We start from the raw sequence: 13,207 nt of genomic DNA, 5'->3' as shown, positions 1-13,207 counted from the left end.
TCCTCCACATTTCTTCTCGCTCTAATCACAAAGGTCCTGGTCATCTCACATCTTGACACCAAGTGATGCTTGCAAAAAAAAAATACTGAGTGCGCGTGTGTTCATATATTCCTGTATCTGTTATGATATTGCTCCATTGTGTTTATTTATACTATTTCATACTCCCTTCAGAAAAGGTCAGCGCGGTGCACAAATAACAAAGACGTGAAATGGCATAACAAGAAACAATTGCAAACACAGCGCCAAAAGATAACACAGTAGCTAGTCAAACATAACAAACCAGCAATTAGCATCTCCCCAGTCCAGCCTAGTAAATACGTGCACCAAAACAGAGCAGTTTTCACTCATTTGGAAATACTGTTTGGGAAGGGCTCAGAAATGGGTCATTTGCAGGTGCCATCTGATGCCCAGAGTAGTAATAATCCAATTACCTGGTTCTCTGTTAGGCCTAAAGTTCCCTTCGCTCTAAATTCAGATTGGCTGACAGACTTGGGTTTCAGTCTGTGTCGTGAAATGTTTATACGCGAACACTTTCCCTCTCTATATATTTTGCACTCTTAGAAATAGCATGCCTATCATTTTCTCCAACAGGAGATCCCAGGAGCGAGTACATTTCCCTGCAGTAAATAACAGTAACCTGCAGATTAGTTCTGTGCACCTTTCAGTCTGCATCTGTTCGCAGGAGTGAGAGGCACACAGCTGCCTGGCTATTCTTTACTCAACATCGCCATTTTCAGGGGTTAAGACCCCCTTCGCCACTTTCCAACTACCTTGTGTATGTCGCACTAGCTTGCAAAACTCACCTTCATTGCTTTGCATTTACCGACACCACTAGACAAGAAAGACAAAACTAAACCCTTTTGCTATAATTGCCAAAACCTCATACCTTAAGACATAGGTTGGGAAATTTTGACCTGGGGAGACAGCCATGCCCTCGTTTATACCTTTCAATTGCCCCAGTTTGGCAGAGATAATCCCAATTTATCCTCTGCCTTCCCACTCTTTTCAGTGGCTTTAAAAATGTCCCAGTTTCTCTTTCTTCCTCCCACTTTTCACCTTCATCCTCCGCTTACTTCCATTGCCATAATATGAGTTCAAAAACAGTTTGCATGGAAGGGAGAAGGGCAGGGGACAGAATTTTGACCTTCCCAGTATGTTCAGGCAGAAACAAACTGGTGCAACCTCTCTTCAGCTGAATCCACACTGTAGAAACAATCCAGTTTGATACCATCTTAACTCCCATGGCTCAGTGCTACAGAATTCTGGGAACTGTAGTTTTGTGAGACAGGTAGCCCCATTTGCCAGAGAGCTCTGGTGCCACAGCAAACTACAGTTCCCAGAATTCCTTGGCACTGAGCCAAGGAATATTTCTGCAGTGCAGATGCAGCCCTAGCGTGTGTGTTCTCCCTCATTCATAACTTTTGCCATCTTAAATACAGTTGGATGTTGCTTGGCCGCAGGTGTCCCAGTTTTCATCTGTGAAATACAGAACAGTATACTGGCTATTTTAATACTACTGACTGCATCAGACTCCCCAGGTTTTGTGTTTGTTTCTGGGGGGGTGGGGGAAGGATGAACGGCCTCTCCTGGAAAAGCAATTTACTTTTATATAGGTTGTAGGCCTCCCTACATGGTTTAACACTTTAAAAATTCTGGTTCCTTAAAACCAGAAGTGGAATTTTGGCAGCTTCTGGGGTCTTTTTTAAAGCTCCCCCCCTTTGTTCATTATTTGAATGTGCAAAGCTCCCTGGTAAATTCCAGACCAGGAAACTGACCCAAAGTGTCACTGCAGGAAAACTACTGGCTTTGTTGTTGTTGTATGCCTTCAAGTCGTTTCCAACTTATGGCAACCCCAAAGCAAACCTATCATGGAGATTTCTTGGCATGTTTCTTCAGAGGGGTTTGCCATCCTCTGAGGCCGAGAGTGTGACATTTTTATTTTTAATGTTTATGCCTTTGTTAAAGTTTGTGTATGTATGTATGTTGCTCCTTGGAAAATTATTAATAATAATTTAAAAAATTATTAATGATATCCTTGGAGAATTATTAATACCACTGTAAAATAAAATAAATAAGTTGACAGCAAAGGGCTAGCATGGTGCTGTGTGAAAGGGCCCTTGCTCAGAGGTTCTCCACTGCATGCTAAGTGTGATCATGTGAGCAAAAGGGAAGCAGGAATATTTTGCAGCAGAACTTGCAATTGGGCAATCCTGTTTGCCCACAGTTGCTGGGGCAGGCTGGAGTGTGGGTACAGAAGAAAGTTAGAAAGGCCAATGTGGTAAAAAGCCAGGGGAACAACCAAGCCTTGAGACTGTGTGCATTTGCCTTCAATTCCCCTGTTGACTTATGGTGACTCCATGAATTTCATGGAGGCAAGAAACATTCCGAGGTTTTGAAAGGATGTCATACTGAATATGGAGCAAACTTGTTATCTGCTGTTCTAGAGACTAGGGATGTATATACAGTACGCTGCAGAAATAATGCAGTTTGACCCCACTTTAACGGCCATGGCTCCATCCTGGGATTTGTAGTTTGGTGAGGTACCAGCCTTCTTGGGCAGAGAAGGCTAAAGACCTTGTAAAACTATAAAACCCAGGAGTCCATAGCATGGAATTACAGTACTTAAAGAGGTGTCAAGTGGCATCATTTCTACAATGTAGATGCACCCTAGGTAGGACATGGACCAATGGGTCCAAACTAAAAGAAAAGATATTCCACCAAAACATTAGAAAGATATTCCTGAGGATAATTGCTGTTTGACAGTGGACTTTGCTGCCTTGGAGTGGGATGGGGTCTCCTTTTTTGGAAGTTTTTAAGCAGAGGCTGGATGGCCATTTGTTGGGAGTCCTTTGATGGTGTCCAATTCTAGATTAGAATTAGACTAGACTACACCATGAAAGCCATTGGGTGACCTTGGGCAATAACTCTTTGGAAAAGCGGGCTATAAATAAACATTATTATTATTATTATTATTATTATTATTATTATTTGAAGGTATTCAGTGTACTAAAGGTTCTTTAGAGCTAGTGGGTTATTTGATTTGAGTGTGAACTATGACTCTAGAGACCAGGGTGTGATTCCCAGCTCAGCCATGAAACCCAGTGGATGACATTGGGAAGCCATGCTCTCTCACCAACATCAGCACAAGATATGATGCTTTTAACTTTAGAGAGGCAATGGCAAACTTCCTCTGAACAAATCTTGCCAAGAAAACCCCATCGCAGGTTCATCTTAGGGTTGCCATAAGTCAGGAACAACTTGAAGGCACAAAACAACTTAGTCTACTACGCCAATTCTGCCCACCTGTGGCTTCCCACTCAGATAGGTGTGACATCCATTGGTGAGAGGGCCTAAGAGGGAGGCTGCACCACATTTCACCTGTAATGTTTCCCAACACAGACAATTTGCACATTCAGCTGAGAGCTACACACTTGCATAGGTATGCACATGAATCAGCCCCAAAGAAGAATAGGGAAGGAGAGGATGAGAAAGCAGCTCATTCGAGGAAAAGGCTCATGGATGTGTTTTGCCTACACAGAGACTAGAATATGGAGATCGTGTTGACAGTTTTAGCTATGTAGGAGGGCACTAGGAAGAAAAGAGGAGATATGAAAGCCAAAAAACGAGGTGGAATATTAGAGCAGCTGCACAGAGCTAGGCATAGAATAAGTGGTAAAAGACTTGAGCTATGAGTCTAGAACCTGGATCTCTTCTCGGTCATGAATTCACCAGGAGTCCTCAAGCAAGTCATTCCCTCTCAGCTTCAGCTAACCTTTGAGTTTTGAGCATTTACATGAGCCTAGGGTGACCACATGTCTTTTTTTCCCTTGATATGTTCTACATTTCAGGCTTCTGCCCAAGAAGAATTTCAAAATGTCCTCCAATTTGAACATGACTAAGAAGCATGGGTTTATATTTATATTAGTGTCTTTAGCTTTTATTTTGTAAGGTCTAACATTTTCCTGGAATATTCTACATTTTGCGTGCCTTGTCCTCCTTTGTGATTATGACATCTGGTCACCATGCAAGAACCTTTCATTGTTGTTATGTGCCTTCAAGTCATTTCTGACTTATGGAGATCTTAAGGTGGACTATAATGACATGTTCTTGGCAACACTGGTTCAGAGGAGGTGTGCCAACCCCTTCCCCTGTGGCTGAGAGCATGTGACTTGCCCAGGGTCAACCAATGGGTTTCATGACTGAGCAAGGAATCGAACCCTGGTCTCCAGTCGTAGTCCAACACTCAAACCACTATGCCATGCTGGGCATGAAGCTATACCCTCCATGATTTCACAGAAGAAACCTGAGACACATGTGGCCAAGATGGCAAACGTTATGAATGAGGAAGACGATACCAGCTAAAAAAGGCTGCATCTGTTTGCTTTTGCCTGAGCCTGCTGGGATTATGCTCACTGCAGTCCTCTCCCCTTTGCTGTGTCAACTGAGGGCAAACTAGCTTTGCACTTCTGACTCAGTTTGCAGCAACTGAAGTAAGCTGAGGACAGAAGGGAAAGTTGGAAGTGGAGAGAGAAACTGTGACATTTTAAAAGCAGCTGAAAAACTAGGGCAACAAAAGATTAATTGCCAAAGAGACAACTGGAGGGTATGCTGACCTACATTAGAGGGTTGTTGTACAAATAACAGCAACCATCACTTGCCATGGGAACTAAGAAGCATGTAACACCAAACAGAAACAGAGTATTCTGTCGATGGTCTTATAAAATGGAATACTCTGTTTCTATTTGTAATTAGGTATTAACTACAATCCATGTGGAGTAGGTTTGGGTTTACATGTTTTCTTTGTTGCTGTGAGTGGTTTGTAGATCTCATCTCATCCTTCTTGAATTCAGTGACGACAACACCAACATCAGCACAAAATATGATGCTTTTAACTTTAGAAACCTCTATGTCCGTTGTGATTCTACATTATGATTCACAGGGGAAATCTGTAAAGCATGGAACACAACAGATGTACATGTGGGGAAGTGGGATGGTGGTTTAAATTTGAAATTATTCATTCCCAAGTCAGAAAACAGGCTTCCCAACAATTAGGAAACACCAATGGAAAGACTATGACACTGGTGAGGAAAAACATATAGGTTTTCCCTCTCACACAAAAACCTGTTTCTGTATAGAAAAATGGTTTCCTGCACACTGTTTTTCTTTGCAGGAAACCTGATTTCTGCACAGAAGGCAGATTTTTTTTGCTCAAGAAAATGCATGTTTTTCCCCACAGAATACCACCCCCAGAAAACACAAACACACATCAGGATGTTCAAAGATGTGCAGGAATACAGATAGTGCATCCCTTGCCCTGGACTCCAAAGTCTGAAATACTCTGAAACCCAAAATTGTTCACATGGTTTGGCTGAGATAGTGACACCTGTGCTTTCTGATGGTTCAATTGACACAAATTTTGCTTTATGCACAAAATTATTAGAAAGACTATGTATGGAATTACCTTCTGGCTATGTGTATACAAAACAAAAATGAATTTCACATTTAGACTTGGGTCACATCTACAAAATATCTCATTATATGCAAATATTCCAAAATCTGAAATAATCCAAAATCCCAAACCTTTCTGGTCCCAAGCAGTTCAGATAATGGAGACTCAACCTGTACTGTGGAGGATTATTCTCTCTCTCATAGGGGGAAATACTGTTTTACTTATTCATCCCCTCACATGAGAATGAAAGGTTTGAGGATTTACATCTTTAGTATGTACAACGAGAACACAACACTGCTGCTGTCTACTGTCATGTGCCTTCAAGTCATTTTTGACTTTTCCCAACCCTACAGTGAACCTATCATGGTTTTTCTTGGCAAGATTTGTTCAGAGGTTTGCCATTGCCTTCTCCTGAGGCTGAGAGATTGTGACTTGCCCAAGGCCACTTAATGGATTTCATGGCTGTGCTGGGAACTGAACCCTTGTTTCCAGAGTGGTAATCCAACACTCAAGCCACTACTTTACCCATACATAGTGGATGTCATAACAGAATCAAGATGGTGCATCCTAACCCCAAAAAGGTATACAGTCGTCCCTCCAAATCTGCGGACTTGAAATCCACGACTTGAAAATCCGTGGAGGGATGACCACCATTAACCTCAATGCATGCACCCCATTCAAGCCTATCGGGCCAGAATATGCACAAGTTTTGGAACACACAGGGGGGTCCAGAATGGATCCCCCGCAAGTTCCAAGGGGCAACTGTACATACTTGTGTGCCAGGTAGACATTTGTAGTGGGAAATGTCATTTCTGCAGGAAGGCTCACATGCTGAGCCACCCTTCAGTCCAAAAGGGATCCTCTTCTCCCCCTAAAAGGTTTAATCCAAACATTAAGCATCTTTAAGTGGGGCTGCACCTACGATGCCAATTAGCTACAGGCGGATGGGCAGCTCTCAAAATGCCAAGGAAGCGGCGGAGTCCCTTGTTTGAAAACTTTCCAAGAAAAAGCTTCGACAAGGACAGGCCAGCATGTATAGGATATCCTACTGCCTTTGGGCAATTGTCAGAGAAGGCAGCCAGCTGGATCCAAGCCAGTTCTCCAATTAACCTGTCGTTCCTGACAAGTGCCAGGTAAAAGAAGAGGAAACAAATATTCCCATTGTATAGATGGGGAACTGAGAGTCAGAGAAAGGCCTTGTTGCATTCAAATGCAGGTGCCTGTGGATTTTTTGCTGAAAGAAGGGTGGAGGTCCTCTTCAAGAAAACCAGGCTATTAAAATAACAGCAACACACATAGCTATTAAGAATCAGAACTCATGCCCAAATACAGATTTAACCATGGTCTTCCAGAATCCTAGCCCAGCAGTTAGACTACCAATGGATTTTAGACATTCATGGTAGTGTAAGCCAGCATGGTGTATTGGTCTAAGTACTGGACTAGGATTCTGGAAGACCATAATTCAAATCCCTGCTTGGGCATAAGAACCCACCAGGTGATTTTAGGTGAATCATACTCTCTCAGCCTCAGAGGAAGTCAGTCGCAAACACCCTCTAAAGAAATCTGGCCAAGCAAACCCCGTGATTCGTCTTAGGGTTGCCATCGATTGCAATGACTTGAAAGCACACAATAACAAAATCCAAGCCTCACAAGTACACTAAGTCAGAGGCAAAAAATCCAAGTACTATGTCAGGCATAGTTCAGCCAAAATCTTGTTTTCTGTAGCCTTGGCCAAGGCACCAACCTTTCACTTTTACATGGATAGAGCCACCAGTTTAAAGAAAGATGAAGAGTATTAACACTACACAACTATAACCGTTTGATGCCACTTCAACAGTCTTGGCTCTGTCCTACAGGTACCTGGATTTGTAGTTTCAGGTGGAACATAGAATTATCCAGTCTGTTCCCCTAGCAGAGCATTCCAAGTCCTTCACCATTCCACAGATCCCATGATTCCACAGAACAGAATTATAGCAGTACAAGTGGTATCAACCTGTTATAATCTGGAAGTGTATATACATCCATGGATCACAATGGGAAGCAATGGGATATACAACCTCAACCCTTTCTGCCTTATTTTAGGTGAAGCAATCATATCAATGAGAAAACAACACCTGCAGCAGAACCTGGAAATGTTTGGGCCATTCCAACACCCAGAATCTCTCAGCCAGCTGGAAGGCCCATTTTGGGAGTTGTAGTCCCCAAAAGGAACATTGCCAGTCTCTGACATGAACATAGTGACCTTGTGCATGAACGCTGTGACCTTTATTGACTGACACATGGAACAGCAAAATTGTCCAATGCTTGTTAAACACCCTTGAGCTCATCCTTTGGTGAACCTTCAACATGAGTTCCAGAACTAGAAGGCACCCTCCAGAAAACTTTATAGAGGCACTTTGACAACAGACTGAGGCCTTCTTGGGTGGGTATTGCCCCTGAATAAAAAGTCTGCAGCAAACAGAGGAGGTGAACCCTAAAATATGCAGGCCCTGGGCACTACGTATTTTAGGCTTATCACCATTTTGCAGTCTGCTGCAGAAACAGTCCCAAGTACAGCGCTGGCAGTCAATTTCATTGAATACCAAGGTCAGGATTTCCCTGCTATAATCTTGCCACACTCTATATGTGGCTGTGAAAACAGGACAGTGAAAAATGCTGATAGGAAGAAAACCAACTCATTTGAAAGGTGGTGGTGGAGGAGAGTTCTGTGGATCCCAGGGACTGCCAAAAGGACAAATAAATGGGTTCAAGAGCAAACCAAGCCTGTACTCTCCCTAGAAGCCAAAACCACTGGAGTGAGGCAGTCATACCTTTGACACGAGAAGACAAAGCTCCTTAGAAAAGACAATAATGCTTGATAAGGTGGAGAAAGACCGTATTCCAGATGGATAGACTACAGCAAAACCTGAGCAGGGCTGTTGATGACAGGGTGACTGGGAGGTCTCTCATTCACAGAGTGGTCCCAAGCTGAATTTGACTTGACAGCGAAGAACAGCAACACAACATTGGGGAAACACCAGTCCACCTTATATGGGAGTTGCAAAGACATGTACACAAAATGCTCCCTGCCAGTTAGAAAGCTACATAAGTGCCAGAGATCCCTATCACCACCACCATCATCACCACCTCCTCCTTCTTCAATAAGGAGAAGGATGTCAAAGAAACTCACAAGATAAGGCATCTTATCTCTCCAGCCCTTTTCCTCTCTGTTGCCTTCTTTGCAAAAAGGGCCCCTCCTCTTGTAAATGCCAGATGGACTCCACTAGGGTCACACCACTCTCACCTCTAGCTCTTCCTCCACCTTTCCCACACTTGGCACTTCTCCTCGCCTTCAGAAATCCCCCTGGCACCCAAAAGAACAGGCCAGGGCACACAGAGAAGTGCCAAACGTAGGCGTACATTGGCAGAGAGGGATTTTTTTCCCCATAAGCTTCCTTGAAAAGGCTTGGGGGGCCCGATCCTCACAACCCACCAGCTCTGTGCTTGCTCCAAAAGATGGCCCTTGAACCACAAAAAGCAAATCCATGCACATGGGGCAACCAGCCCAAAAACCAAGCTGTGAAAAACAAGAATGCTTTGCCTTTGCCTGTTACACAAGAGGGGAGGTTTTGGTCTGCCAGCAAAGCAGAGGAGGCAGAGGGAGGCAACAACAAGGAGGGGGATCAGAGCAAAGTCAAAACAAGGGACTGCTTCCTTTGCTGGAAAACACAAACAAATGCCTCCCCCCCAAAAAACAAACAAACAGGTAAGAGACTTACCTGGCCATCTGGAAAAGAACAGTGGCATCAAGCAGTAAGTCAGGAGACCTCTGGAAGAAGAAATGCCCCAAGCATCCATGGTGGTTTGCTACTGGAGGGGAAAAAGGGGACGAAAGGAAGAAAAAAGGGAGGGAGGGAGGGAAAAAATAAAGAAAGAGTTGTATGAAACCAGAATCAAAGAGAGATGCTTTGCAAAGGCTTCTTCTCCTCTTTTGCTGTGTGAAGGGCAAAGGACTCAGGGAGGAGGAGAAGGAGGAGGAGGAGGGAAGGAAAGCAAGGCAAGCAACATCACTATTCACTAGTCCACCCCCAAAAGGAGGAAGCCAGATCCAAAAGAAGAAAAAGAGAAGGAGGAGGAAAAAGAAAAGCAGAAGGAGGGGAGAGGGGGAGAGAAGAAGAAAAAGAAGGAGGAGGAGGAGGAGGGGAAAGAGAAGCTCGAGGAAGCCAAAAAAAAAAGAGAGAGAGAGAGAGAGAGCGAGAGAGAGAGAGAGAAAGCTGCCAAGCACAGCCCCAACCTATTTTTACCAGCTGATGAATCAGAAGTTTGCCACCCTTTCCTTCCCTTTCCTGGAGGCATCAGAGGAAGAAAAGTCAATAATATTATTATTAATATTAATAATAGTAATAAAATGTGTATGGGGGGAGAAGATGTGGGTTGGAGGAGAAGGGGGGAAAGGATGCTTTGGCCAACTCTGCAGCAGCAGCCTGGAGCATGTCTGGCAAGACACGTACACACAACACACACACACCACACACACACCCAGAGAGTGCATGGGGAAAGGAGAGAGACGTGCGCCCACTTACCTGGCAGAACATTGATGCGCAGCGCAGGGATGCTGCTCCACTCCTAAGGGGAGTTTCTGCTTCTTTTTGGAGGGTGGCACTCTAAAAAAGCCCTCCTCCTTGGCACACAAAGACCCTGGGGCTCGATCACTCACATGCCAAAGCAGAGGAGGCTCTTTATTAGCATTGTTAATTATTATTATTACTTATTATTATTATTATTATTTTGGAGAGGGTTTGTCCCCCTTTTCGTCTCTCTTCCAGGCCTCTCCGGAGAAACCTTCTCCTAAGAAAAAAGGGGATGCCAGCTGCGATGCCCACCGAGCCCTTGCGCAGCAGCCAGGGCAGCCTTTCTAACCGGAGCTCCAAAACACTGGGGCGAGAAGAGAGGAGGAGACAGTGTGTGTGTATGCGCGCGCCCCTTTTTTGCAGCCCTTGGCAGCCGATGCCAGGCTGCCCTTGCCAGTCTCTTGGGCTTCGCCTGCTCCTTGGCTCCTGCTGCTTCGCTGTCCTCTTTCTCTTTTCTCTTGCAGCCTCGCTCCTTCTTCGCAGGAGCCAACAATGGACCACTTCAGGAGCAAAGAAAAGGACTGAGGACTGGGGGCAGAGAGCGCAGAGACCAGCTTGAAAGAACTGCTTCTTGCAGCCTTAGGGGCCCCCTTCCTTCCTTCCTTCCTTCCTTCCTTCCTTCCTTCCTTCCTTCTCTCCCTTCCTTCCTTCTCTTTCCTTCCCTCCTCCCTTCTTTCTCTTTTTCCTTCCTTCCTTCCTTCCTTCCTTCCTTCCTTCCTTCCTTCCTTCCTTCCTTCTTTTCCTTCCCTCCTCCCTTCTTTCTCTTTTCCCTCCCTCCCCCCTTTCTTTCCCCCTTCCTTCCTTCCTTCCTTCCTTCCTTCCTTCCTTCCTTCCTTCCTTCCCTTTCTTTCCCTCTCCCTTCTTTCCTTCCCTCCCTCTCAGGGAGTTTTCTTGCTTTTCTCCTTTTGCAAAAGCAAGCTGGACCCCAGGAATCGGAGGAAAAGAAACCTGGGGGGTATGTTATAACCTTGGTGGCCCTGCTTCCCTCCCTGCCAACTTGCTTTGTTGTTGCTACTGCTTTTGGTAAGGTCACCCCTGCCTGCCTGGCATCAGCCGCACAGGGGTGCTTTTGCCCCCCTTCTCCTTCCCTTTCTTCTCCTTCTTCTTAAGGTGGGCTGGGAGGGTTGGGGTCCTTTCTCTTTTTCTTTCCCCCACTCTGAGTTCTCCTGGTCCTTGCTTAGGAATAAAAGAGGGAGATGAGTTGAGGGGATGAAGTGCAAGACTGAGAAAAAAGGAAGAAGAAAAAGAGGAGGAGGAGGGAAAGGAGGCAGAGCAGAAAAAGAAATGGGAAAGAAGGAAGAAAAAGAAGGGAGGAGAAGGACCAGAAAAAGGAGGGGAGAGGAAAGGAAAGGAAAAGGAGGGAGGGAGGGAAAGAAGGAAGAAGACAGAGAAGAGAAGGGGGACAAAAAAGGAAGGGGATGAAGGAGACAGAGCAGAAAAATAAGGGAAGGAGGAGAAAAAATGGGAAAGGAGAAGAAGAGAGGGACCAGAAAAAGAAGAGGAGGAGGAGGTGGGGAGGATGAAAAAAGGAGAAGGACAAGGAGGGAGGGAAATAAGAAGAAAGGGGACAAAAAAGGATGAGGAGGAGACTGAGAAGGAAAAAAGGGGGAAGTAGAAGGGGGAGCAGAAGGAGGAAAAGAAGGAGGAGAAAAGGGGGGAAGGAAGGAAGAAAGGGGAACCAAAAGAATAAGAGGATGATGAGAAGGAAGGAAGGGGAGAGGAGGAGGAGAAAAAGGAGGAAGAAGAAGTAGGAAAAGAAAGGGAGGGAGCAACAAAAGAAAGGAGGTGGAAGAGAAAAAGGGGGAGAAGTAGAAGGTGTAGAAAGGAGGGAGAAATAGTAGAGGGGGAGAAAAAGCAGGAAGAGGCAGTGGAAAAGAAGGAGATGAAGCAGGGAAATAAATAAAGGAGGAAGAGGACAAGAAGAAGGAGCAGAAGGAAAAGAAGAGTGGAAAGAAGAAAGACAAGAAGGAAAAAAGTAGAAGGCAAGGAAGAGGTGGAAAGGGGGAAAAACAGAAGAGAAGAAGGAAGAACGAAAGAAAAGAGAAAGAAGCAGAATGAGAAAAAAGTGAAAAGTGGAGCACAAGGAAAAATAGAAGGAAGCAGAAAGAAGAGGAGGGGAGAAGAAGAGGGGGAGAATGCTATGTATACACACACACAAACACACTCAGAGGTCATTCCCACTACATTTTAAAACGAAGCAACAATTGGATTATACGGACATCATTCCCACTTGAATTTGAGTCTGATCCTTATTCAACCAAATTCTCTTGCAATAAAGTGAAGCAGAGGGGGAAACCCTGGGTTTTCCTGACACTACTTTTCCCGTGGGTCTTTTGCCAAAAAGACACACATAAAAAGACATGCTTTGCAGTGGGAACGACGACCCCGATGAATCGAATTCTCGATCCAGATTGGACTTGATTCACGATTCGGCTTAAATGCCCAGTGGGAACGACCCCTCAGTTGGACAGAGTAGCCTGCAGAAAATGCTCCTTCCTCTTCCTGTTCCCAGAGAGACCTTTCAGGGCTCTTCTATGTCAGGTGAGAAAGGAATGGTCAAGGGGAGAGGGCTGAGCTCATTGGGCAGCTTCTGGAAACAGTAGGATGAAAACTTGGATGCACTCATTGCCAAGTTGAACATGAGTCAACAGTGTGATGCAGCAGCTAAAAAGGCCAAGATGATTCTAGTCTGCAACAACAGAAGCATAGTATCTAGATCAAGGGAGGTAATAGTGCCACGGTATTCTGCTTTGGTCAGGCCCCACCTGGAATATTGTGTCCAGTTCTGGGCACCACAATTCAAAAAGGATGTGGACAAGATGGAGCGTGTCCAAAGGAGGGTGACCAAAATGGTGAAGGGCCTGGAAAACAGGGAGCTGGGTATGTTTAGCCTGGAGAAGAGATGGTTAAAAGAGGTTATGATAGCCCTGTTTAGGTATTTGAAGGGATGTCATATTGAGGATGTAGAAGGAAGTTTTCTACTGCTCCAGAGAATAGGACATGGAGCAATGGATGCAAACTGCAGGAAAAGAGATTCCACCTCAACATTAGAAGGAACTTCTTGACAGTGAGAGCTGTTCAACTGTGGAACGCACTTCTTCAGAGAATGGTGGGGTCTCCTTCTTTGGAGGTCTTTAAGCAGAAGCTG

The 13,207-nt window shown here is 44.9% G+C and overlaps 1 protein-coding gene across 3 annotated transcripts in view; it reads right to left on the bottom strand.

Annotated features, from left to right (window-relative positions):
• LOC149315491 (tyrosine-protein phosphatase non-receptor type substrate 1-like) overlaps positions 1-13,207 on the bottom strand; it is a 197,761-nt gene that overhangs the window by 157,581 nt on the left and 26,973 nt on the right. Inside the window, exons 1-2 of one of the 3 annotated variants that reach the window (XM_089513520.1) lie at positions 10,012-10,208; positions 9,208-9,298 (exon numbers count right to left, since the gene is read on the bottom strand). In XM_089513520.1, coding sequence (XP_089369646.1) covers positions 9,208-9,286 — 79 coding nt within the window. In that variant the 5' untranslated portion in view covers positions 9,287-9,298; positions 10,012-10,208. Of the gene's footprint in view, positions 1-9,207; positions 9,299-10,011; positions 10,209-13,207 lie in introns of those variants that run through there. The other 2 variants (XM_089513519.1, XM_089513521.1) reach the window with 2 other exon arrangements.

The sequence above is a fragment of the Sceloporus occidentalis genome, unplaced genomic scaffold (assembly GCF_023333645.1).
Source record: "Sceloporus occidentalis isolate IW3139 unplaced genomic scaffold, rSceOcc1.0.p SCAF_3, whole genome shotgun sequence".
NCBI lineage: Eukaryota > Metazoa > Chordata > Lepidosauria > Squamata > Phrynosomatidae > Sceloporus > Sceloporus occidentalis.
The sequence above is the reverse complement of the archived record's forward strand: the minus strand, read 5'-3'. Positions and strand labels throughout refer to the sequence as shown.